Source organism: Leucopleurus acutus (assembly GCF_964270905.1).
Source record: "Leucopleurus acutus genome assembly, chromosome: 12".
Lineage (NCBI taxonomy): Eukaryota > Metazoa > Chordata > Mammalia > Artiodactyla > Delphinidae > Leucopleurus > Leucopleurus acutus.
The window spans coordinates 14,878,599-14,905,605 of record NC_139154.1 but is presented as its reverse complement, the minus strand read 5'-3'; the positions used below and the strand labels follow the sequence as shown (position 1 = coordinate 14,905,605).

At 43.7% G+C, this 27,007-nt stretch overlaps 1 protein-coding gene across 1 annotated transcript; it reads left to right on the top strand.

The window, feature by feature from the left end:
- The first annotated feature begins 272 nt into the window (after positions 1-272).
- POLR1B (RNA polymerase I subunit B) lies at positions 273-25,763 on the top strand. Its single transcript, XM_082852383.1, has 15 exons — positions 273-461; positions 4,007-4,174; positions 4,426-4,572; positions 6,826-6,958; positions 9,386-9,522; positions 10,428-10,651; positions 11,229-11,400; positions 14,354-14,525; positions 15,275-15,556; positions 16,676-16,809; positions 18,071-18,241; positions 19,044-19,205; positions 21,479-21,670; positions 22,086-22,339; positions 23,174-25,763. The coding sequence occupies exons 1-15, from the start codon at positions 285-287 to the stop codon at positions 24,054-24,056; spliced, it is 3,408 nt and encodes a 1,135-aa protein (XP_082708509.1). The 5' UTR covers positions 273-284; the 3' UTR covers positions 24,057-25,763.
- The last annotated feature ends 1,244 nt before the right edge of the window (positions 25,764-27,007 follow it).

The following is a 27,007-nucleotide window of genomic DNA, read 5'->3' as shown; positions in this document are numbered from 1 at the left end:
ACTTGCCCGTGGAGCGGATTCCCGCCTTTGGCGTCTCGCGGAAGGGGGATATGGGAGGGGGCGGTGGAAGAAAGGAGGCCGGGCGAGTCCCCCACTCTGCACAGGTTTCAACTGGCCCATTCGCTCCACGGTATTGGTTTCAAGTCGACCCCGTAAAATCGGAGGACCCAGGGCCGGAGGAAAAAGAGGAACTACATTTCCCAGCAAGCCGAAGGCGCCCGGCGCCGGCCATGCTTTCCGGCGCGTGTGAAGCTGTTGCCGGCATCCGGTGTGCAGGCGGACTCATGGATCCCGACGGCCGGTGGCGGCACCTACCCAGCGGGCCCAGCCTAAAGCACTTGACCGACCCCTCTTACGGGATCCCGCGGGAGCAGCAACAGCCAGCGTTGCAGGAGCTGACGCGGGCGCATGTCGAGTCCTTCAACTACGCTGTGCGCGAGGGGCTCAGCCACGCGGTGCAGGTGAGCGCGGCGTCCTCAGGCGAACCCAGGCTCCCCTCAGCTCTGGGTTCGCTTGCGGCCCTAGCCCCTGCTCCAGGCGGGCGGAGGAGAGGGGGCCCGGCGAGGATAGGGGTGGGGGGCTTGTGAGGCGTTGGAGGAGGGCCGGGGGAGAGGTGATTGAGGCTCGGGGCCTGGGAGGGGGAGATCCAGGAGGCGGGGGGAATGGGGCACATGCCGCGGGCAGGGGTCCCAGAGAGAGGACTGGGAGGTCGCAGTATAATTTCAAATAGTTGTAACTCCTTGACCGTGCTAGGTAGGCTCAGCGCGGGTCTGTGTTGAGGAAGGTATCAGTGAGGCATAAAAAAGAGGTTCCGTAGGAACCATTTGGTCCACAGGAAGTGATTGGTACCATCATTACACAGCATTTGCTCCACATTAAAGTGATTGGTCTAGAGGGTCATTGTGCCAGAGTTCAGGTGAAGATGGTGGGGGGAGGGTCTCATTAGTAAGCATCCCCTTGTCTCCAGGCACTGGGCTCTAAGGGTGAGGGAGAGGCAGGCCTGTAAGAGACAGTTCTTGCTTGGCATCATGTTTTGGGTGAGGAGGTGGAACTGTGAAGGCAGTCGGTGCCGGTACACTTGAGCACTGCTCTGACAAGGGGCGGCCGCATGGTACTCGGGGAGCACAGAGGAGGTCCAGCTAGTCCAGGTGTACACGAATTGAAGAGGAAAGTGCGTTCCCTCCAGGGGAAGTGAAGGAGCAGAGCTCAAGGGGACTCTACCCTGTGCTTTTGTTGGGTAGGGCTTGCATGGTGGGAGGGGTGGAGAGAATGTGGAGAGCTGTGCCGGTCTCTGATGCTTGAACTCTATTCCGAGCCATTGAGGCTTCTTTGAAGTTTAATTATTCCTTGACCTGTTTGCAGAAGACAAGATATTTTTATTTTTGTCTGATGGGAAATAATAATTTCTATCATGCCTGGACTCATTGTATCATGTCTATGAGAAAAATTATACGTCTACTTAAAAGTTAATTGGCCCTGGGGTTTATGAAAACAATGAAAAAGAGCAGTGTTGAGATGATCAAGGAAGGTTTGACCTAAAATGATGGAGCACATGTACGTAAGAGATTTTTATGAGTAATATGTGGACCAGCAGTTCTCAAACTTTTTGGTCCCAGGACCCCTTTCCACTCATAAAATTCTTGAGCGATTTCCAAAGAGCTTTTGTTTACTCTATTAGAAACTGAAATTGAGAAATCTTAAAAATACTAATTCATTGAAAAAGAGACCAATTTTATATTAACTTTTTATAAAAAATATTTTCTAAAGCAAAAATGAAATTAGTAGATGAATGATACTTTTGTGTATCTTTTTAATGTTTGGCTTATTAGAAGACAGCTGGATTCTCAACTCTGCTTGTATAGTCAGTCTCTTTTGATATGTTGTTTTGGTTGAAATACATGAAGAAAATCTGACCCAGATAACGACGCTGCAGTTTAGTTTTTGAAAATGTTGTTCCATGAAGGACAGTAAGGTAAATGACTAATGTTTACAAAACCAAGGGGAAAATAGCTTTCATCGGATCTTGTTTTGCCCAGTGTCTTTGGAGTAGATTTCCTCCATCTGTGAGTGCAAGTTGATATGTCTGTCACATTTGTGAATTGCCTACTTGCTAAAGTTTATTTGTAACCCCCAAACCAGTACTCACCAACATCTGCACGGACAAAAAATTTGAGTTGCCCATTGTACAGCCATCCCAACTCAGATACGATAAGGCGACACTCTTGCTTTCTTGTTTCAAGTTCTTATACTAAAAATAATGAGATAGTAAGAGAGATATGCTCATTTTTTTCCAGCAGATTCAAAGTGTTCTTTTCAAAGTTTCTTCCGTTTTTCACGTTCTTATTATGTTCTTTTTGTTGGTGATTTTGCTGTTTAAAACAGACGTCATGCGTAGTGCTGAAGTGCTGTGTAATGTTGCTAAGTGTGAGAAGGCTGTGATGTGCCTTCAGAGAAAATGTATATTAGATAACCTTTGTTCAGTCATGAGCTAGTGCTGATGGCTGTGAGATCAGTGTTAGTGAACCACGGTATGTATTAAATAAGATGTTCCTAAGTAGAAACACACATAAAGGGTGGTCCAGCGGGTAAGACTCTGTGCTCCCAATGCAGGGGGCCCAGGTTCAATCCCTGGCCAGGGAACTAGATCCCACATGCATGCTGCAACTAAAGATCCCGCGTGCTGCAACTAAACACGCTGCAACAAAGATCCCGGGTGTCGCAGCTAAGAGCCGGTGCAGCCAAAATAAATAAATGTTTTTTAAAAAAAAAAAAAGAAAGAAAGAAACCCACATAAAGCAAGGTTATGTATTGATCAGTTAATGAAATGCTGTGATCAGAGACTGGCAGGAACCTAACTTTGTATTTTTCCCCTGAGAACAGAGGTTCAGAATTCACTGATGCAGCGCTTGCGGTGACTTTATGGGCCGTAACTATCTTGAATAATGAGAATTGGCTGCGTTGAGATATAGATAGTGCAGCAAATGGCTGGAGAAAGTGAATCTTCTAATCTCCTTTTGTAAACTATTGCTCTATCCTGAAGTAGGAAATATGTTAAATTTTTATTTTAGAATAAAATACTGAATTCTAAAATACCAGCTTTAGATAAAATTTTAAAGTTTAGAAAAGGTCAGTTGAACTCACGTGAGATGGAAGAACCTCCCTCGTATTCTGAGCTCCATTTTTGGCATTCTTGCTATTTCAGCACTAAGGCCAGGAGGTTGTTTAGAGTTAATACATGGGAGAACTCAGTGATGCCCCTTCCTCAGTTCAGCAGCGCTCCCTCCGGGGAGTGGTACAAAGAAGCAACTGCTGTGGAAGGGGAAGAACCACCATGACCACCACCAACCCCTTGCATGGCTCTGGCTTCAGTATGAGGCCACCGTGGAATGAAATGTACAAAGATCAGCCTGAAGAATGGCATTATTAGAGTGTTGCTAAATCAGTAGGGTGTGTCTGTATCCTTGCTCTGTTGGCAGGAGTCCCATTTGTCTTGCATGCAGAGGGTACAAGGTACAAATGGGAGGGGTGGGGGAGAAATTAGGAGTTTGAGATTAACATATACACACTACTATATATAAAATAGGTAAACATCAAGGACCTACTGTATAGCACAGGGAACTAACTATACTCGGTATCTTGTAATAAACTATAATGGAAAAGAATCTGAAAAAGAATAGATGTGTGTGTGTGTGTGTGTTTATTATATATAAGAATAGAGAAGTCAAGCACTTGATTCAGAGAACAGCTTTGTTCTGTACACAGCTGTATCCCTAGAACCTGCTACAGAATCGGACATGTAGTAGACAGTCAAAAAAAATCTTGTTAATGCATTACAGTTTTAGGTACTTAGGATATGAGTAGACTGGATGTAGCTTTAGCTGTTTTTCAGATGCGTCACATTAGCATTATAGCTATCAGTGCTTATAGAACACATGGGATTTGAAAGAGTCTTAGAGAAAAAATACCTTGGAAATGCAAGCAGCTAACAGTGTGAATTGTGTTTCAGGCCATCCCTCCCTTTGAATTTGCTTTCAAAGATGAGCGGATCTCTCTTACTATTGTGGATGCTGTCATCAGTCCACCCACAGTTCCAAAAGGGAGCATCTGTAAAGAGCTCAATGTTTATCCAGCAGAATGCCGGGGCCGAAGGAGCACCTACCGGGGAAAGCTGACGGTGAGTACAAGAGACAGTGTATGACTTGCACACTGTACATTTTTGAGAATAAGCCTGGTGCCTAACACAGTTTATACCAGAATTCTACTTTCTTAGTGCTGTCATCCAAGAGATGCCATCTTTTCAATCTAAAGCATAAAATCATGTAGTGTATGGTCTTCTGCCTTAATCTCTTCAAATACTCATTCTTGTAGATCTGGATATTTCCTTTTGTACGAAATAATTTTTTTCTCTCTCTTATTTTCATTTAGGCCGATATCAGCTGGGCAGTGAATGGAATCTCAAAAGGAATCATTAAACAGTTTCTTGGCTATGTTCCCATCATGGTGAAATCCAAGCTTTGCAACTTATACAACCTTCCTCCAAAAGCCCTCATCCAGCACCACGAGGAAGCAGAGGTACCTACAGGGGTCCCATGCAGTCAAAGGCCAGGTGACAGTAGAAAGCGCCGGAGCTGGGAGAGAGAGGACGGGAAGCTTGTCGGGAGTGGGGGAGGGGTGTCCGGATTTCTTTCTCTGCTTCAGTCTCTGGATGGGTAACGTGGGGCATTGATGTTTTGTCTGCACACTGCATAGGCCTCATAATGAGTCTCACATGAGACAATGTATGAAAAAAAACCACTCCAGTTAGAGAATATGATTATTATGGGGAAAGAATTGGTAGGTTTCTCCTACCAACTGATACATATTTAGATACGTATTTGGTTTTTTTTAAGGCTGTCTTAACCCACATATCTGTCTCAAATGTCTGCTTTACCCACAGTCAGATTCTGTGGACGTATTAAATGCTTCATATACCTTCCATTCAAGCCCTGTTAGGTGGCTTTGCAGTATTAAGTTGAAGTAATCAAGACATGCAAAAACTACAAATAGAACTATCATATGACCCAGCAATCCCACTACTGGGCATATACCCTGAGAAAACCATAATTCAAAAAGAGTCATGTAGGGCTTCCCTGGTGGCGCAGTGGTTGAGAGTCTGCCTGCCGATGCAGGGGACACGGGTTCGTGCCCTGGTCCGGGAAGACCCCACATGCCGCAGAGCGGCTGGGCCCGTGAGCCATGGCCGCTGAGCCTGTGCGTCCGGAGCTTGTGCTGTGCAACGGGAGAGGCCACAACAGTGAGAGGCCCGCGTACTGCAAAAATAAATAAATAAATAAATAAAGAGACACGTACCAAAATTTTCATTGCAGCTCTATTTACAATAGCCCGGAGATGGAAACAACCTAAGTGTCCATCATTGGATGAATGGCTAAAGAAGATGTGACACATATATACAATGGAATATTACTCAGCCATAAAAAGAAACGAAATTGAGCTATTTGTAATGAGGTGGATAGACCTAGAGTCTGTTATACAGAGTGAAGTAAGTCAGAAGGAGAAAGACAAATACCGTATGCTAACACATATATATGGAATTTAAGAAAAAAAAATGTCATGAAGAACCTAGGGATAAGACAGGAAGAAAGACACAGACCTACTAGAGAATGGACTTGAGGATATGGGGAGGGGGGAGGGTAAGCTGTGACAAAGCGAGAGAGAGGCATGGACATATATACACTACCAAACGTAAGGTAGATAGCTAGTGGGAAGCAGCCGCATAGCACAGGGAGATCAGCTCAGTGCTCTGTGACCGCCTGGAGAGGTGGGGTAGGGAGGGTGGGAGGGAGGGAGACGCAAGAGGGAAGAGATATGGGAACATATGTATATGTATAACTGATTCACTTAGTTATAAAGCAGGAACTAACACACCATTGTAAAGCAATTATACTCCAATAAAGATGTAAAAAAAAAAAAAAAGACCAGCAGACTCTGCTTACAACGGGGGGCTGTGTTGTGTGGTGGGAAGAGGGTTTTGGTGGCAGATCTGGGTTTGACATCCAGCTGTTCTGCTTACCAGTCCCCCAACTTTGGGAAATTTAATCTCCCTGAGCCTCAGTTTTCTCTTCTGAAAATGGGCATATAGCTCTCTTTCATTATTATGGGATTAAATGTTATGCTGACATAGAGCACTCAGCGTGATATGCCTGCTTCATAGTAGCTCCTTATTTATTACAGAAACGTTCTATTAACTTATTAAAAATTAAATATTAAAAATATTTTCCTATTTAGCTCATCCAAACTTCTGGTTTCCAGAGCTTTCATACAGTCAAAAGTTTTTTCACTTATTCAAGAAGCCATACTTGTCTGGAAGCTAAACGATTACTGTTTTCATCTTTAGACTTCTCTTTGGAGTAACTTGTTTTTGTTTGTTTGTTTGTTTTGCGGTACGCGGGCCTCTCACTGCTGTGGCCTCTCCTGTTGCGGAGCACAGGGTCTGGACGCGCAGGCCAGCGGCCATGGCTCACGGGTCCAGCCGCTCCGCGGCATGTGGGATCTTCCTGGACCAGGGCTCAAACCCGTGTCCCCTGCATTGGCAGGCGGACTCTCAACCACTGCGCCACCAGGGAAGCCCTCTACAGCCGTTTTAATGTGCTTAAGAAGACTTAATAAAGTCTGCAGTTTCCAAGGGATCCACAGTTCCTCTTGCCCGAGTGCACCTCTTCTGCACATCTGTTTACGAATGAGGGTGGTGATTGCAGTTGGTCAGTTTCATGTTTACGGGTAGTTATATATCTTTGTTTAACAAATTTTAATTCGTCTCTTTGGCAGGAAATGGGAGGCTATTTTATAATCAATGGCATCGAAAAAGTCATCCGAATGTTGATTATGCCTCGCAGAAATTTCCCCATCGCAATGGTAAGACCAAAATGGAGAAGCAGAGGGCCTGGCTATACTCAGTATGGTAAGTTGTAGTGATTTTTTGGAATGTTCTTTTAGAAAAATTTAAGCTATTTTATTGGGTCGGCCAAAAGGTTCGTTCGTTTTTTTCCGTAAGATGGCTCTAATAGCAGTTAGTTGTCTTTAACTTCATTCGAAACAATTCTGTTAGATTGTATTTGACAGCTGTCATATCAGCGTGCATTTAAAAAAAGACATCAAAATTAGTGAATTTTTGTGTAGCCATTTTAATATTCAAGATGAAAGAAAAAAATCAACATTTTTCAGCATATTATGTTTTATTATTTCAAGAAAGGTAAAAACGCAACTGAAACGCAAAAAGAAATTTGTGCAGTGTGTGGAGAAGGTGCCATGACTGATTGAACGTGTCAAAAGTGGTTTGCAAAGTTTCGTGCTGGAGATTTCTCTGGACGATGCTCCACAGTCGGGTAGACCAGTTGAAGTTGATAGCGATCAAATCGAGACATTAATTGAGAAAAATTAACGTTATAGGACTTCCCTGGTGGCGCAGTGGTTAAGAATCCACCTGCCAATGCAGGGGACACGGGTTTGAGCCCTGGTCCGGGAAGATCCCACATGCCACGGAGCAACTAAGCCCGTGCGCCACAACTACTGAGCCTGTGCTCTGGACCCCACGAGCCACAGCTACCGAGCCCACGTGCCACAACTACTGAAGCCCGCGCGCCTAGAGTCCATGCTCTGCAACAAGAGAAGCCACCATAATAAGAAGCCTGCACACCACAACGAAGAGTAGCCCCCACTTGCCGCAACCAGAGAAAGCCTGCGCACAGCAACGAAGACCCAAGGCAGCCAAAAATTAATAAATAAAATAAATAGATTTTTAAAATTCAACATTATGCCACGCGGGGGATAGCTGACATACTCAAAATATCCAAATCAAGTGTTGAAAATCATTTGCACCAGCTTGGTTATGTGAATCGGTTTGATGTTTGGGTTCCACGTAAGTTAAGCGAAAAAAACTTTCTTGACCTTATTTCTGCATGCGATTCTCTACTGAAATGTAATGAAAACATTCCGTTTTTAAAACAAATTGTGATGGGCGATGAAAAGTGGATACTGTACAGTAATGTGGAACAGAAGCGATCATGGGGCAAGTGAAATCAACTACCACCAACCACACCAAAGGCCAGTCTTCATCCAATAAAGGTGATGTTGTGTATATGGTGGGATTGGAAGGGAGTCCTCTATTATGAGCTCCTTCCGGAAAACCAAACGATTGATTCCAACAAGTACTGCTCCCAGTTAGACCACCTGAAAGCGGCACTCGACAAAAAGCGTCTGGAATTAATCAACAGAAAACACATAGTCTTCCATCAGGATAATGCAAGACCGCATGTTTCTTTGATGACCACTCAAAACTGTTATAGCTTGGCTGGGAAGTTCTGATTCACCCTCCGTATTCACCACACATTGCTCCTTCGGATTGCCATTTACTTTGGTCTTTACAAAATTCTCTCTCCTTTTTTTTTTATAAATTTATTTTATTTATTTATTTTTGGCTGCGTTTGGGCTCTAGGCACGCAGCCTTCAGTAGTTGTAGCACGTGGGCTCGGTAGTTGTGGCTCGCGGGCTCCAGAGCGTAGGCTCAGTAGTTGTGGCGCAGGGGCTTAGTTGCTCAGTGGCATGTGGGATCTTCCCAGACCAGGGCTCAAACCCGTGTTCCCTGCATTGGCAGGTGGATTCTTAACCACTGCGCCACCAGGGAAGCCCCAAAATTCTCTTAATGAAAAAAATTTCAATTCCCTGGAAGACTGCAAAAGGCACCTGGAACAGTTCTTTGCTTAAAAAGATAAGTTTTGGGAAGATGGAATTATGAAGTTGCCTGAAAAATGGCAGAAGGTAGTGGAGCAAAAGGGTGAATACGTTGTTCAATAAAGTTCTTGGTGGAAATGAAAAATATGTCTTTTATTTTTACTTAAAAACCGAAGGCACGTTTTGGTCCACCCGATATTAAAAAGTAGATGCATCCAAACAGTCTTTGATATTTTTCTCCCATATATGTATAATTTTTTGTTTTTCTGTTAAGCATTTCTGTGTTATAATTTCATAGTGGGAAGCCTTTCTACCGTGTTCAATTTTTTTTCATACTGAATGAACACATGTATTTATGTTACTGCTTACGGTGCTGAAGGATGCTGACTTGGCCAGGTGTAGGTACAGGCCTCGGAACTCTTCTGGTTCAGGGTATGTGGCACTCCCCTCGGTCTCTGGCTGACAGTGACCTGGCCTCTGTTTGATCACTCTCCGTGACAGTGGCTGGCTTCACAAGATAGCATTTTGCATTCACGAGCCCTGTAGTTAAACAGTTTATTCTTATAATTGAGCTAAAAATCAGTCTCTAATTGTAGCCATGCATGCTAAGTGGTAGTGTTGCTGAGTTTCTGACCGTTTGCTCTGTTTGTTTAAATAGGAGTTTCAATGCACTGTGTGAGGGAAGAACATTCCGCCGTCAATATGAACCTTCACTACTTGGAAAATGGCACGGTTATGTTGAACTTTATTTACCGGAAAGAACTGTTTTTTTTTCCTTTGGGATTTGCACTTAAGGTGTGTCTTACTGAATATACTTCTCTCGTTAGGGAGTGAGTCATTGCAAGTGGTGTCCTGTGCAGGATGGATATAGGTTGTCCTCATCAGAGTTCATGCTGTGCTGGCATCTACTGCTGCTCCATAATAAGTTACCTCAGGGAATTTCCCGGTGGTCCAATGGTTAGGACTCCTCGCTTTCATTGCCGAGGGCCTGGGTTCGATCATTGCTTGGGGAACTAAGATCCTGCAAGCCACGTGGCGCGGCCACCAACAAAAAAGTTAACTTAAAAGGCAGTGGCTAAAACATCGCTAAACATTTCTCTCACAGTTTCTGCGGTCAGGAGTTTGGAAGTGGCTCCAGATTTGGGCAGTTCTGGCCAGGGTCTCCGGAGGTTGCCGTGAGATGTCAGCGGGGGCTACAGTTGTTTAGAAGGCTTGCCCGGGGCTGGAGGATCCCCTTCCGAGGCGGTTCCCTCATGGCTGGCAAGTCACTGTGGGCTGTTGGCAGGAGGTCTCAGTTCCTCTCCACGTGGGCCTTTGCACAGGCTGCTTTGAGGCAGCTGTCTTCCCCAGAGAGTTAGCCAGGAGAACAAGGCGGGAGCTGGAGGGCCCTTTACGACCCTGCCTTGAGAGTCATGCTTCAGCATTTCCACCATGTTCCATCGGTCACACTGGCCAGCCCTGGCTCAGTGTGGAGGAGACCAAGGTTGTGGATACTGGGAGGTGAGGATCATGGGACCATCTTGGTGTCTGTCATACAAGCATCGCCCTGATTTTGAAGAGCTCACTTAGATTCAGCGATAGCGGAGTGCTAATTTTTCTCGGGTATTAAAAAAAAAAAAAAAAGAACAGAATGGTTACTAAATGATTAAGATGGTTTAGTTATTAGCAATTTTAAAAAAGAACCTTTTTTTCTTTTCTAGGCACTTGTCAGCTTTTCCGATTATCAGATTTTTCAGGAGCTCATCAAAGGAAAGGAAGATGACTCTTTCTTTAGGAACTCTGTTTCTCAGATGTTAAGGATTGTAATGGAAGAGGGATGTTCCACACAAAAACAGGTCCTTAGCTATCTGGGGGAACGCTTCAGAGTAAAACTCAGTCTTCCTGACTGGTACCCAAATGAACACGCTGCAGAGTTTCTCTTCAGGTATGTGTGCTTTTGTTTATTGGGGGTGGAGGGTGTCCATGCTTCCTTGTATTGATGTAGCTGGGGCTGGTGAGTCATCTGGGAATCAGAATGGCCCTGGGGGTAGGGTTCTGGCTTAGCAAAGTAGGGCCCAGCTTTGTTTCTGCAGTCATCCTCGCCTTTTTTTTTTTCTGGTAGCTTCATACCTTCTGTTGTACTTTAAAACTTTTGAAATAACTTCAGACTTCCAGAATTGCTGCAAAAATAGTACACTGGACACTCTCGTTCACTAGTTCTTAATATTTTTACCACTTTGCTTTGTTGCTTTCTCTGCATATCATCAGCGTTTTTCTTTCTGCATCCTTGAAAGTTGCAGGCATCACGTCCCTTTATTTCCCCAAGGCTAGGACTTGGTCTTCTGTAACCACTGTGTAGTTATTAAAGGAGCCCTGCTCTAGACCAGCGCTGTCCGATCTGTATCCACGAGCCACACGCTGAGCATCTGAATGGCCAGTGCAGCCGAGAAGCTGAACTCAGTAGGACATCGAGTAGTATCAGCGGCTGAATCGTTCTGAGCTTTTTCTTTCTCTTTTGGCAGCCAGTGCATCTGTATCCACTTGAAATCCAACACTGAAAAGTTTTATGTGCTTTGTCTCATGACCCGGAAGCTCTTTGCTTTAGCCAAAGGAGAGTGCATGGAGGAGAATCCTGACAGTTTAGTGAATCAAGAGGTCCTGACCCCCGGGCAGCTCTTCCTCATGTTTCTGAAGGTAAATGCAGGCTGCTTCACCCCAGAGCAGTCGTACCTCTTGTGGGATGACGTGGCCATTTCCAGCAGTATTGTTTCCTGCACGTTTAAAATTTCTCGTTTGGGCATTTTATGTAGTCTTTTTTTTTTTTTTTTTCCTACTTTTTGTTTGTTTAGCAGTAACGGACTTACAGATCTTAGCTTGGCCAGGTTCAGAAATGTCTTTAATGTTTTTATAGAAGCTAAATAAAGACAATATCCAATCTTGGTCATAACATTAATGATAAAGTGTAAATGGCCTATATACACACATCCAGTCAGTCCCCATTATTCACAGAGTCTGTACTTGTGAATCTACCTACTCGCTAAAATTTATTTGGAACGCCAGCAGTGTCAGCACTCCCGTGATCATTTGCAGACATGCACAGGTGCTAAAGAACTGGAGTTTCCTGATGTTCATGGCCCCAGCTGAGGTCTGATGAGCTGTAAACAAGGGTCTCTACTGCCATGTTTTTCACAGTTTCATGCTTTCTGTTGGTGATTTTGCTGTTTAAAGTGACCCCAGGCTCAGTGCTGAAGTACCGTCTAGTGTTCCTAAGTGTAAGAAGGCTGCGACGTTCCTTATGGGGAAAACACTTGACAGGCTTTGTTCAGGCATGAGTTACGGTGCTGTTTGCTCTGAGCTCAGTGGTAACGAATCAACAGTATAAACTAAGGTGTCTCTCAACAAACACAAAAAACGAGGTCATGTATCGATCAGTTGACGAAAACGTTGTCAATGACCAGAGACTCCCTGAAGTCAAACCCTGCATTTCCCCTAGGAGCAGTGCTTCTGTGCTCGCCAATGCAGTGTTCACAGAGACAGGATAGGACACGATTACTGTAAATAATGAGAACTCTGTGTGTGTTGGGAGAGAATGTTGGCATGACACAAAAATAATTTTATAAGCAAGTTGACTTGGTAGCATTTTATATTTTGAATATCGTCCCTAAAAAAGATTTAATCTAAGAGATAACAGAACAACGGCAGGGAAGATGGAGAGGACTGAAGTAAAAATCTCCAAATTCCTAATCTGGTCAATAATTAAATTCTTACTTGAAGGTAATAACTTTTGTTTCTGTCTGCTCTGTCTATAAAATTAGATTGAGAAATTTTGGTAGTCTAGAATTTCCCTGATAAAAATTCAAATCAGGCAGAAGTTTCAGTCACCTATAAAGACTAATTTACATTTTCCTCCTTAAACTGAAGCATGTGGGTTCATTGCGAGCTGGCCGTGTTAGAAGTACCTTCACTTGCACGACATTACCAAGGTGACCTGTTTCAGCAACAGAGGAAAGGAAACTTGGGACTTTTTCAGAGAATTCATTGCTTAACAGTGTCTGATTTCCTTACCTTTGCCTCCGTTATACTCAAGCTTTTAAACCTCTGAATTCGGGACATGAAAGCAATCTTCAGAAGGTTCACGACAGTGACCTGATGCGAATGACAGGCTTGTATAACCATCTCAGTGAGTGTTGCCACAGAGACTGAGGTCCCTGTGATTGGGTCCGAGGCTGCTTAACAGGGTTGGGGAGTGAGGGACGCTGAAGCGATTCCGCTCTGAAGTGTGAGAGCAGATGGGGAGATGCTGTACTTCCTTCTCAGCGCTGCGTCGCTCTTCATAGGCTTGTCCTCCCATCTCCACATTAGCCCTTTTACCAGAGAGGCTGGTGAGCCTCATGGGAAGGCTTCCTGGAGGGCTCTCGCTTGCTTCTGCTTGTACTGAGTGTGCAGACCGCACAGAGAGGTCCACAATCGCTCGCCTGCAATTCCAGATCCAGAAAGTATGAGAACCAAAAAAAACAATGAGAGTTGGCAGCAAAACCTGATCCGAACCAACAGGAGGCTGTTTGTAACTTTCATTTGCTCTACCTAGTATGACAGTTTGTGTTTCAGGGTAGAAATGTGTTCGATTATGAGCCCGTGCCTCAGTCTCCATGTTAGGTAATAAAAGGTCTGTGTGCCTGTCACCTTTCGGAAGCCTAAAAAATTCTTAATACTGAAGTGCACTTGGCCCACGGGTTTTCAGAGGTCCTGTAATGCCGTGCTTCCTGAGGAAGAGTTTGTTGTGAGGCTGAAGTAACCATGCAGAGCACCCGCTTGTTGTACGTGCCCGGTAAATGCTAGCTAACCTCGAAGAGACCACGGGCAGGCCTCTGACCCAGGAGGAAAGTTTAGCTCACTCTTTCCGCCTCCCCGTCTCCGGTTCCAGAGCATTTTACCCACACCTCTGTTCCTCATCTCTGACTTCTTTCCTCTTTTCTCTTTTGTTTTCTCTTCCTTTTCCATTATGTTTCAACTTTTATATGAGAAGAAGGTGTCGGTCTTTCCTACTGGCTTGTCCGTCAGGGGTCCTGTGTGTTGGGTGTCATTTGGGGACTCCGGGCTCTTCTTAGTTGTTTTGTTCTTGGGACAGCGGGCTGCTGCTTTGTCTCAGGGCTTTGTTGTTGTTGCCTGTTTCTGGGGTTGAAGGTCTTGCGATTGTTTGATAAGAGCATTTGAATTAAAAACTTTTCTAAGGCCCCAGCAAACCAGTTTTGGTTCTTTTCCATTAGTGTGGGTAATCTCGACTGGGAGCGATTTTGTTCCACCCCAAGGGACCTTTGAGAGTGTCTGGAGGCATTTTTGTGGGTAAGGGCCAGGGATGCTGCTGTAACATCCCACAGCTCACAGAACAGCCCCTCATCACAAAGAACTATCCAGCCAGCTGCCCACAGTGCCGAGGCGAACCTCAGCACTGCAGAAGCCTGTATCTTCTGTCTTAAGAAATGCCTGAGCTGCAACAGTACTTTGAAAAGCTGTTTTTTCAGGTTTATAGTTCAGAAGTTTTCCGTGTCAAACGTACGAATTAATGGGCTTTTGTTATGGATGTGCAGTAAATATCCAACTTGTGCTCATTAAAATACCTAAAAATGTAAAGTTTTTCTTTTTTCAGGAAAAATTGGAAGCTTGGTTAGCATCTATTAAAATAGCTATAGACAAGAAGGCCCAGAAGACCAATGTGTCCTTAAACACTGAAAATCTGATGAAGATTTTTACTCTGGGAACAGACCTTACAAAACCATTTGAATATCTTCTTGCTACTGGGAATCTACGTTCTAAAACAGGTGAAATTAAATAGAGAGGCTTCATTTAGTTACGATTTTCAAATCATTTGCTTAATGTGGATTTATATATTGCTGAGAGAGATTCTTTTCAAAAGTGAACTTCTTACTCATTAAAGACAGATTTCATGTTGTAAATTTTGACAGGTGTATATTGGGCTGTAGACAGTCTGTCTGTATAGTTGAAATCTAATTTTAATGATCAAATGCATTTCCTGTGCCTCTTTCTAGAAAACTAAAGAAAGCTGAGATCTCTGAGGAAAGGTTAACTAGATGGGTTGTCTGGGAGGGTTGTTAGACGTGCGCATCCCTAAACCAGTTGTATTAGAATGACTGGAAGACTTTAAAAAGTGGTTATTGAGGGCCCAGAAATCTTTTTTTTTTTTTTTAAACAGATGATACTGGTGCAGATTCCTTAAGGGCTAACAAATGCTTGTGTGTTATCCAGCCCTCTTGGATGAATCCCATTTAATTACTTGCTATTTTATTACTCATTTAATGTTTTCCCACAAAGGAGATAGTGTAGAGGAGATGGAGAAACCGTCGAGGTTAATACAGTTTGTGAATCTGGGGACTTTTACTATGTTTTTAAGCTCTTCCCCTCACCAGAGCTGAGTAAACTTTGTGATGACCCACTCTGTGATCTCTAGTGTACTCTGAGGTTTTATCTTATCAGAGCCTCCAGTAAAAGATAGGCTTTTTTTTTTTTTCCTTAAGTTTAGCCCATTTTCAGTGACATTTGTTTTATTAAGGTCTCGGCTTCCTGCAAGATTCCGGACTTTGTGTTGTGGCTGACAAGCTGAACTTCATACGCTATCTCTCCCATTTCCGCTGTGTGCACAGAGGGGCAGATTTTGCCAAGATGCGGACCACCACAGTACGCAGGCTGCTGCCGGAGTCCTGGGGTTTCCTTTGCCCCGTGCACACCCCCGACGGGGAGCCCTGTGGCCTGATGAACCACTTAACCACCATATGTGAGGTCGTCACACAGTTTGTGTATACAGCATCTATCCCAGCTTTGCTCTGCAACTTGGGTAGGTGGTGTACAGCAGTCTTGTCTTGTTTGCTTGTGTGGGTTTTAACAGGTGTAAAGCTATTAAGTTGTGCTTCTTTGGGGGCTGAGCAGAGAATTCTTGTAAGGGCGATGGGTGAAACACTGTGGATAACCTGTGACATTTTGTAAAGCACTTGCTATCTTCAGAAGGTGTTGATGGCTCATGGAAGAGCATTCTTTATTTAATTAGAGTCGATTCTTGGTATTTGCAGTACTTCTGTAAGGTCACCACTGGCACTGAATTAGCAGATAGTGAGTTGTTGTTCCTGGGGAAACAAAAGATTAGGTTCCTGTGAGCCTCTTGGCACAGCGTTTTCATCAGCTGGTACATAGTCTTGCTTTATGTGTGTTTCTGTTTAAAGACGCCTTATTTAATGTATATTGTTGATTCATTAATATTGAGCTCTCGGCCAACAGCACTGTAAGGATGAGCTTATCTAACACGTTTTTCCATAAGGCTCAGCATGGCCTCGTGCTTAGGAACCAGCACTTTCGCACTGTGCTTGAAGGCCATTATAAACAGCAGAATCACCAACAAAAGCACAAAGATGCAAAAAACATGGCACTGAACAGAGTGCGGAAAGGACGCTTGTTTACAGTATGAGCTGAAACAGACAGCGCGTCACCTGGTTTGATCTCAGCTGGGAACACTTGTATCCGGCGATTCAAAATTTTCACTGCATGTCCTCAAATGATCAGAAAAGCGCCACTAGTATTGATATTGGGGTTACAAATAAAGTTTAGCTAGTCGGCAAATTTGTGATATGTGAACAATGAGGATCAAAGGTAATTAGATTTTTGGGAAAAAGTTAATATGTTTACATGGCTCAGAAATCAAAATACAAAAGGTGCACAGGGAAAAGCCTCCCTTAAACCCCTGTCCCCCTGCTCCTCTCCTCACCGGCAATTAGAGACGGTAGATTTGGGGGGTCCTTGCTGAAATGACTTAGATATTTACTCAGGCAATACAAAAACATTCCGGTTTAGAGACAAGATGACTAGATAGCTAAAATGATGAAGCACTTGTTGAATGTGGAGGGAAAGTTAAATGTTGGGAAAAGCATCCTGATGTGATCATTCCGTTTCCTCGCTTCACCAGGCGTCACTCCAGTTGACGGAGCGCCACATCGGCCGTACAGCGAGTGCTACCCTGTCCTGCTGGACGGCGTCATGGTTGGCTGGGCGGATAAGGAGCTTGCCCCTGGCATTGCCGATTCTCTCCGACATTTTAAGGTGATCTTGAGTCTCTGTGAATTGTTCTGTCCTTCCGTCTTAGGTTTTCAGTCATTTTCTAGTTGTTGAGGTAGCCCCAGGGCATTCTCGAGTGTCAAGGGGTCTGGAGGTCAGAAGCTAATTACAAAAGTGCCCATACATTCCTTCTGGTGGCAGCGTCTTGCCTTGTACTAACGTCATCAGTTAGGGTCAGTGACTGGTATTTGACCTGTACTTTTTTTTTGGTGGTTTCATTGAGGCCCTAGTCTATTAATCTAACACACTTTTAACTTTTTTTTCTTGGTAAGTACTAGTGGCATATAGGGGACCTTGAAATATGGACTTTATATTTCAAGTAATATTGAAACTATACAAGATATAAGTCGTAACCTGTTGCCTTCTGGGTCTTGAGATCCCTTTTTTTTTTTTTAAAGGCCGTTCCATGCAGCACGTGGATCTTAGTTCCCCAACCAGGGATTGAATCCGTGCTCCCTGCATTGGGAGCGCAGAGTCTTAACCACTGGACCACCAGGGAAGTCCCTTGAAATACATTTTTTTTTAAGTAGAGGGCTTCCCTGGTGGTGCAGTGGTTGAGAGTCCGCCTGCCAATGCAGGGGACACAGGTTCGTGCCCTGGTTCGGGAAGATCCCACATGCCGCCTTTTCACTGAATACATTTTAAAATAACACCAGTCATCTGTATATTATTTATTTATTTATTGTTTTAGTATTGATTTATTTGGCTGTGCCAGTTCTTAGTCGAGGCACACGGGATCTTCGTTGCGGCATACAGGATCTTTCAGTTGCGGCATGTGACCTCTTACTTATGGCATGTGGGATCTAGTTCCCTGACCAGGGATCGAACCTGAGCCCTCTGCAGTGGGAGCTCAGAGTCTTAGCCACTGGACCGCCATGAAAGTCCCCAGTAATCTATGTTGTAGACATCAGAGGATAGAATTTCATTTAGTATGTCTACACACACATTCTTGGCTTGCCTTTTCCCCAGTCTCAGTCGTGCGCAGTTTGCCTGATACTGGGCCTGAGCCCCCAAGAGAGTAGGGCTTCTGCCAACTCTGGACACGGGGCGAACGGCCATCTGTGTGGGGCTGAGACTGGCAGGGCACTAGGTTTGTTACCTGCAAAACTGATTTAATTCTAAAGATGTTGCTTTTCACATTTCATCTGCTTCTCCACTATGCCCACCTCCTGGGTGGCAGGGGAGATAGATGTAAAATACTTCATTTATTCTTAATTGAACTCTTTTTTTTTTTTTTTGAGAACAGGTTTTGAGAGAAAAAAGAATTCCTCCCTGGATGGAGGTGGTCCTGGTCCCCATGACAGGAAAACCAAGTCTGTACCCAGGATTGTACCTTTTTACCACTCCTTGTAGACTGGTGCGGCCTGTGCAGAACTTGGAATTGGGCAAAGAAGAACTAATTGGAACTATGGAACAGGTACATAGACTATGTGTGATTGTATAGTATGCAACTTTCAGAGACTTAGTAACTATTTCTTTTTTAAAAGTGTTACTGGGGCTTCCCTGGTGGCGCAGTGGTTGAGAGTCCGCCTGCCGATGCAGGGGACGCGGGTTCGTGCCCCGGTCCGGGAAGCTCCCACATGCCGCGGAGCGGCTGGGCCCGTGAGCCATGGCCGCTGAGCCTGCGCGTCCGGAACCTGTGCTCCACAGCGGAAGAGGGCACAGCAGTGAGAGGCCCGTGTATCGCAAAAAAAAAAAAAAAAAAAAAAAGGTGTAACTGTTATAATTACAATTGGGGCATTTGAAAGAAAGTCAAAGCTTATTTTCTGCCTCTTCTGTGACCAGCATGAAGCAGTTTTCATGCTCATCAAACTTGAGAGAGGGTTGGCAGTCACATGACTTGCCTTTCCCATCCCGCTCAACTCCCCACGTTCCTTGGCAGCCAGCTCTGCCTCGGGTGGTGAGACTGAAACGTTCCGTTAGAACCGCTCTCAATCTTTGCCTACATTTCTGCAGTTGCAAACTCTGGGCTTTGTGCTACTTTAAAAAAAATGTTCCTCCTTCCTGTCTCCCTTCACGATTGGACCAGGGTAGATTTAGAATGAAGTGTGTAAGGCATGTGGTATTTCTAACTGTGGATCCTTTCAGTGTTCATGATACTGGGTGGGAAGTTTTTCTTTCAAGTCTGTGAGAACTAAACTCTGAGAGATAGAGCTAATACGTGTTAGCAGTCACAGTTATTTTGTATGTTGAACTTCCTCGTCCTTCCTCTTTTCCAGATCTTCATGAACGTTGCTGTCTTTGAGGATGAGGTTTTGGCTGGCGTTACCACCCACCAGGAGCTCTTCCCTCACAGCCTGCTGAGTGTGATCGCCAACTTCATCCCTTTCTCTGATCACAACCAAAGTCCAAGAAACATGTACCAGTGCCAGATGGGTAAGGTGGAGGGGATGGTGGTGGTAGTCACAGAAGAAAAGGGCTTGTAGTTTCTTTTTAAAATTTATTTATTTTATTTACTTTTTATTTTTGGCTGCGTTGGGTCTTCGTTGCTGCATGCTGGCTTTCTCTAGTTGCGGTGAGCCGGGGCTACTCTTTGTTGCGGTGTGCGGGCTTCTCATCGTGGTGGTTTCTCTTGTTGTGGAGCACAGGCTCTAGGCGCTCGGGCTTCAGTAGTTGTGGCTTGCGGGCTCTAGAGCGCAGGCTCAGTAGTTGTGGCACACGGGCTTAGTTGCTCCACGGCATGTGGGATCTTCCTGGACCAGGGCTCGAACCCGTGTCCCCTACGTTGGCAGGCAGATTCTTAACCACTGCGCCACCAGGGAAGTCCCTTAAATCTGTTTTAAAAAATTAAATCTGTATGGTTTTCTGCCATTATTTCTAAAAATATTGCTTCTGCCTCATTCTCTCATCTCCTGAGACTTCAGTTATGCATCATATATGTTATGCCTTTTAGTGTTGTCCCATAAGCCACTGGATTTTTGTTCTCTTTTTTCAATCTTTTTTCTTCAGATTGGATCATTTTTATTGATCTATCATATTCACTGTCATCTAGTGCATTTTTATTTCAGAAAGTTAATTTTTTAGCTTAGAGCTTCCATTTGTTTCATTTTTATAGTTTCTGTTTTATCTGAGAGTCTTATCTTCATTCATTGTGAACGTATTTTCCATTACATGAGCATAGTTATAACAGGTATTTTGAAATCATTGTCTGCCAATTCCAACATTTGGGTTATCTCAGGATCAGTCTCCATTGATTGCATATTTCTTGAGTCTTGGGCACGTTTTCCTGTTTCTTTGTATGTCTAATATTGGATTGGATTGTGGACAGAAAACATGTTGTAAAGACTAGATTCTATTCTGTTCCTTGGAAGAGGGCTGGTTTTTAGATTGCTGGAAGTCAGCTGAACAGCTGTTGAAGTGCACTCTTTAGCCTTAGGTAGGCTGCCCATGTCTGTCCCACCGCACATAGTGCTGGACGGAGTCCACCAAAGATTTGGACTCAGTTTATATGCAGAATGTGAGGCTCTCCCTTTATGGTTCTCTCCTTTCTGAAATTTCCCCCCTTACGTTTCCAATTGCTGTCGTGCTCTGAACTCTGTTCCTTGATTCTTCAAGCCAATAAGACTGTGGGTTTCTGAGCTTTAGCCGCTACACTGACTGAGCCGTCCGGTAAAAAATTAAACAAGAAACAAGACGTTAAAAACTGAAAAAACTGGAAATTCACTCTGAAGTTGCTTTTGTCCAAATGTTAATCCCTCTCTAATTTCTATTTTTTATTACATTTCAGTGCTTTCAGGTAGTGTATATGTATGTAGTTGATTTTCTTTTCTGGATTTTATACTTACATGTTGGGGATGATATTGTAGGACTATCTCTCTGTATACTGGAAACTAGAAGTCTCCCTTTTTAAAAAATTCCCCTGTGTATATATTTATTTATTTTAGCTTTTAAAATCATTTTGGGGTTTTTTTGCGGTACGCGGGCCTCTCACTGTTGTGGCCTCTCCTGTTGCGGAGCACAGGCTCCGGACTCAGGCTCAGTGGCCATGGCTCACGGGCCCAGCCGCTCCGCGGCATGTGGCATCCTCCCAGACCGGGGCACAAACCCGTGTCCCCTGCATCGGCAGGCAGACTCTCAACCACTGCGCCACCAGGGAAGCCCTAAAATCATCTTGTCTTGAATTGATTCTCTGTACTGTAAGGTAGTAGTACAAAGAAGCGTCTTACCTGCCTTACCTACCACACTATGCACAATTTACAAATACCAACATCTTACTGTGTGTGTGTGTGTGTGAGTGTGTGTGTGCGAAAGTAATCTACTTAGATAGTAGTTACTGTCACTCCATCTCTCCCCCCAGTAGTAGTAATATCCTGTAGTTTGTATATATCCTTTACATCCCCTTTTTATGCTTTTATTACATGTGTATCCATAAACTAGGTCTAGAATTGGGATGTGTGGCAAATGTACATGAATGCATCATATTAAATGTCATTCTGTACTTTTTCTCATTCAGCATTGTTTTCATGGGTCCTGTTGATACACACTTGTCTACTTCATTTTCACCCCAAGTATTAGTCTGTAGTAAACATAACCAGCATGATTAATTTATTTATTCATTCCCCTATGATGAATATTTAGTTTCCAATTTTATATGTCACCTTTATAATCAAGGAGGAAAAAACGAAATACTAATTTTTTTCCCTTTGTAGGTAAGCAGACTATGGGCTTTCCACTCCTCACTTTTCAAGACCGGTCAGATAATAAACTGTATCGTCTCCAGACTCCACAAAGCCCTTTAGTGCGACCATACATGTATGATTATTATGACATGGATAACTACCCAATTGGGACAAATGCCATTGTTGCTGTTATTTCGTACACTGGCTATGATATGGAAGATGCCATGGTAAGTTCTACCAGGAGACGTAGTTCCATCCTTCTTCGTTTTTAACTTCTTTGTTTACCATCAGGTCACTGAAGGAGGATTTCTTGTGTGCCCAGGTGCCTAGTATTTGATGCATGGCTATGCTGTTAAATAGTTAATTCCTGGTCTAAGTTAAAAGTGACAAGCCTTGAGGGATATCACTGAATATTCATAAGCATATAGCCTGCCTATTTGAGTGCATAGTACGAGTAGATGTCGAATGAATGTAGTCTTGGAAATATCTACCTTTATTGTGTCTGGATTTTAATAGCATAGGTGATTTAGGAAATGTGGATAGTTTTAAAATCAAATGCCTAAACCAGTTGTAATTCTAACCGGGTTTATTTTGAAAACTCTCATTTGGTCTCAGTCTCTTAATGATTCTTTGACTTCACAGATTGTGAATAAGGCCTCTTGGGAACGAGGCTTTGCCCATGGAAGTGTCTACAAGTCCGAGTGTATAGATCTGTCTGAAAAAATCAAACAAGGAGATGATAGTCTGGTCTTTGGAGTCAAACCTGGTGACCCACGGGTTCTGCAGAAGTTGGATGATGACGGATTGCCATTTATTGGAGCACAACTGCAGTATGGAGATCCATATTACAGCTACGTAAACCTCAACACCGGGGAAAGCTTTGTGATGTACTATAAGTAAGTTCGCATAACCAGTGCTGTTTTTTTTGTTTGTTTTTTCGGTACACGGGCCTCTCACTGTTGTGGCCTCTCCCATTGCGGAGCACAGGCTCCGGACACGCAGGCTTAGCGGCCATGGCTCACGGGCCCAGCCGCTCCGCGGCATGTTGGATCTTCCTGGACCGGGGCATGAACCCATGTCCCCTGCGTCGGTAGGTGGACTCTCAACCACTGCGCCACCAGGGAAGCCCACCAGTGCTGTGTCTTAAAGGCTGTTTCTGAGTGAAATTGCTGGAGGTCAATGCAAGTTATTTTTCAACAGGAGAATTTTTGGAGAAAATATAAGCGGTAGCTTAGTTATTAACTGAATGGACATTTCTTAAATGAGACAAAGTTCTGTGGTCTGTTGTACTGCCTTTGTTTTTCTACTTTTCTTGTCAGTCTACTACAATTGATCAGTTAATCTGTGATTTATTTTAAAACTATATTATTCAAACTTGAGAATCTCTCTTGGACATGTTGTTAGTAATGTTTCCCAGCTAAAATGTTGAGTTCATTATACCTCTTAATAAAAATAAAATTTTTAAGCTTATTTTACAGCTGTAAAATTGGTTTCAGTAGTAGGTCTTCAGCTGCCTTTCTTGCTAGCATCCTTTCAGATGAACACAGTTCTCTAGTGAACATAATCAGTAGCCCTATTCATAAATACTTTTAGGGATACCAGCTCTATCTGTATTGGAGAATAGAGGTGAGAATAAGTTCTGCAAATATCCTTTATGAAGCGCTAACTATATCAGTAAAACTTAGTATCTCTATACATTTTGACATTTTGTCCGGTTTATTTTTTCCTAGGAGTAAAGAAAATTGTATTGTGGATAACATCAAAGTGTGCAGTAATGACACTGGAAATGGCAAATTCAAGTGTGTTTGCATCACGATGAGAGTCCCTCGGAACCCAACTATCGGGGATAAATTTGCCAGTCGTCATGGGCAGAAGGGCATCTTGAGCAGACTGTGGCCAGTTGAGGACATGCCATTCACTGAGAGCGGGATGGTTCCAGACATTCTGTTCAATCCTCACGGTTTTCCATCCCGCATGACCATCGGTATGTTGATTGAGAGTATGGCAGGGAAGTCTGCAGCTTTACATGGTCTCTGCCATGATGCTACGCCCTTCATCTTCTCAGAGGAGAACTCGGCCCTGGAGTACTTTGGTGAGATGTTGAAGGCTGCTGGCTACAACTACTATGGCACTGAGAGGTTGTATAGTGGCATCAGTGGGCTAGAGCTGGATGCAGACATCTTCATAGGTGTGGTTTATTACCAACGCTTACGCCACATGGTCTCAGACAAATTCCAAGTTAGGACAACAGGAGCCAGAGACAAAGTCACTAACCAGCCTATCGGGGGAAGAAACGTCCAGGGTGGGATCCGTTTTGGGGAGATGGAGCGGGACGCCCTTTTAGCTCATGGTACATCTTTTCTCCTTCACGACCGGCTCTTCAACTGCTCGGATCGGTCTGTAGCCCACGTGTGTGTGCAGTGTGGTAGTTTGCTCTCCCCGCTGTTGGAGAAGCCACCCCCATCGTGGTCCACCATGCGCAACAGGAAGTACAACTGTACTCTGTGTAACCGCAGTGACACCATCGACACTGTTTCCGTGCCTTACGTCTTTCGGTATTTTGTAGCTGAACTGGCAGCTATGAACATCAAAGTGAAACTGGATATCGTTTAACTTGACGCTGGCCTTTTGGGTCAAGATTGCTATCAGATTAAAACAAAATGTAACTTTAGTTCATTGAAGCTGTTAATAGTTACTCGAGTTTTTCAAGGTTAAGAGTGCTCAACCAAGACCTGGCAACTAAGAATGCAGAGTTTCTGAGTTGCTCTGGTGTAATAACTGCTGAAGATGACTTTCAGTGTATTTGTTGCTCTTTAAAAGTGATACACTGATAAACAGAAGGATATTCAGGGGAAAGTCTTTCCACCCCCAGGTTCTTCATATCCTGCTTTCAGCAGGCAGTGACAGTCAAACATTTATTTGTCCATGTAGAGCAGAGCAGCCCAATAGAAATAAACAGTGCAAGCCATATATATGTAATTTTGTATTTTCTTAAAGTAAAAACAAAGGTAGAAAAATTTTTAGCAGCTTTTTTGAGGTGTAATGGTTATACCAAAAACTGCACATATTTAATGTATATAATTTGGTGCGTTTGAACATATGCACACACTTGTGAACGATCACAATCATGGTAATAAGTGTCACCTCCAAAGGGTTCCTTGTGCTCCTGGGGGTGGTTGGTTTTGTTTTGTTTCTTGGTGTTTTTACGGTAAGAACACTGAACTTGATATCTACCCTATGGACTATGGATAGAACACAGATGAATATATCACCCCATAAAAACAGTTGTTCAAAAGATCGATATGTGTCTCTAGAAACTGGGTCTTGGTGTAACAAAAAATAATGTATTTATTGAAGGAAAGAGCGATAAAACTGAATGGTGTGTGTAACATGGTGTGTGTAACATGTTTATGAGTGAATGGCTGCTAAAACACATAGAAAAATACAACTCAAGACTGAATTCTATATGTGACTAGAACAAAAATGTATCTAAAAAGAGCTATACTCAACACGGAATGATATGAAGTATATCTATGAATGGACAGTTTGTATAAAACAAAATTATCTACTCAAAGGAAATACCTGAACATAAGAACGAATGACATTTTTTAGAATAAACTATTGTAGAATGGGAAAAACTATACACACAATTATATGCTGTGTATCTCTATGAATGGAATGTTGGCCGAACAATAATATATTAACATAAGACATTTCCATATACATAATTGAATTATACTTTTATATCTCCCTGAATGAAGAGTTTATGAATCTAAATGGATGTAACTACTGAAAGGATTTATACGCAAAAGAGAATGATGCAAAATATATCTATACATGGAACGCTGGTAGAAAACAGAAACAAGAGGAGGTGTCTACAGAGACAAAACGCCTATGTACAATGCGTATTGTGGGTCCCTGGAATAAAATGTGGTTAGAATGGAAAGGAATATATCCACTCAAAGAAAAGCGGTGTACACAACACTGAATGATAGGTTACTTATCTCTGAACTGAGTGTTGGTATAACAACAACGAGTGTATCTAATGAGAATGAGTGATGTGTTTTTATCTATAAATGAAGTGTTTGTGAACACAAATGATGTACCTGGAGTATGAGAATATAAGCAATTGTACCTATTAAAAGGAAGGATTTAGAAATGAGCCTGAAAGGTTTTCCCCTGTGAATGGATTGCTGGCGGAACACATGGGTGTCTGCTGAGACAGACTCCCATATGCGGCACTGATGATTTGTATCTGTAAATGGAGTGTTGGTGAACCCAGATGAATGTATTTGCTCAAGTAAGAATGGTATATACAAGATCTGTGCGTGCGTGTGAAATTCATGTGTAAATATATATAGGTATATAATCTCAATAAATAGGAGAACAAGCAAAAAATCTACTTAAAGGAAAAATATACTCAAAAGATTGAATTAATGTTATGCAACTCTATGAAAAGCGGAGAAAAGTACCTTCAATGGGAAGACAGAGCTAAATGTAAAACTGAATAAGTTACTTATAACCATGAATGAAGTGTTGCATAATTAAAGAATTTGTTATGAGTACCTTAAATGAAAGAAGTAAATACACAATTGAATGACAGATTTTGGTTCCTGGCAGTACCCGTCCCTGGGTCCTGCTAGAAGTCAGACCTCCAGGCCCAGCCCACTTGGAGACAAAGACAATCTATGGGGTAGCTTCACAGCACTCAGTCCCTCTGGCAGTCAGGATACTAATGAGAAGCCACTTGTGACTCCTTCCCATCTGTCTTGTGGTAAAAGAGGCCACATCACAGGACTGCAGTGTGTCTACTAGCTGAGGAGGGCCAAGGACTGCTGGCAACCACCAGAAGCTGGAAACAGGCCTGGAACAGATTCTCTCAGTCTCCCCAAGGAATCAACCTGCCAGCACCTTGATTCTGGACTTCTGGCCTGAACTGTGAGAGAACACGTTTCTGCCTACCTAGTTTGTGGTAGACTGTTCAACGACCTCAGGAAACTTCCACAGCCGAAGCTCAGTGCCTGGTGGGGCACACCGTTGAATAGCATGGGCTCTAACTGTGACATTTAGGTCCCTCCATTGGGATCAGTGAGAGGGAGGTGAAGGGGCCCAGACTGGCTGTCAGAGAACCAAACCACCTAATTAACCCTTCCAATGCTTCCTTTTTCCTTCCCACGAGGTGCCAAGTTCTGTTTGAAACATCAAATGCCCTTTAAATGCTAAGCAGGGGGAATTCCCTGGCGGTCCAGTGGTTAGGACTCTGCACTTTCACCAGCAAGGGCCCAGGTTCAATCCCTGGTTAGGGAACTAAGACCTTGCAAGCCTTGCGGCACGGCCAAAAAAAAGAAAAACAAAAATGCCCTGCATCTGTGACCGGTTTCTGTGCGCCTCCTTTGGCCTCCTTTTGGCCCACAGCTCTGGAGGACCTGGAGGAAGGAGTAGGGCGCTGGGACCCATTCATCAGCTGCAGCTTATGAAACTGCCCCTCTTCTAAGCCTCGCACCCCGTGAACCTGCAGCGGGTAAGGAAGGCTCGGGCAGTGCTGAGGAGGGGGCCAGGCCCAC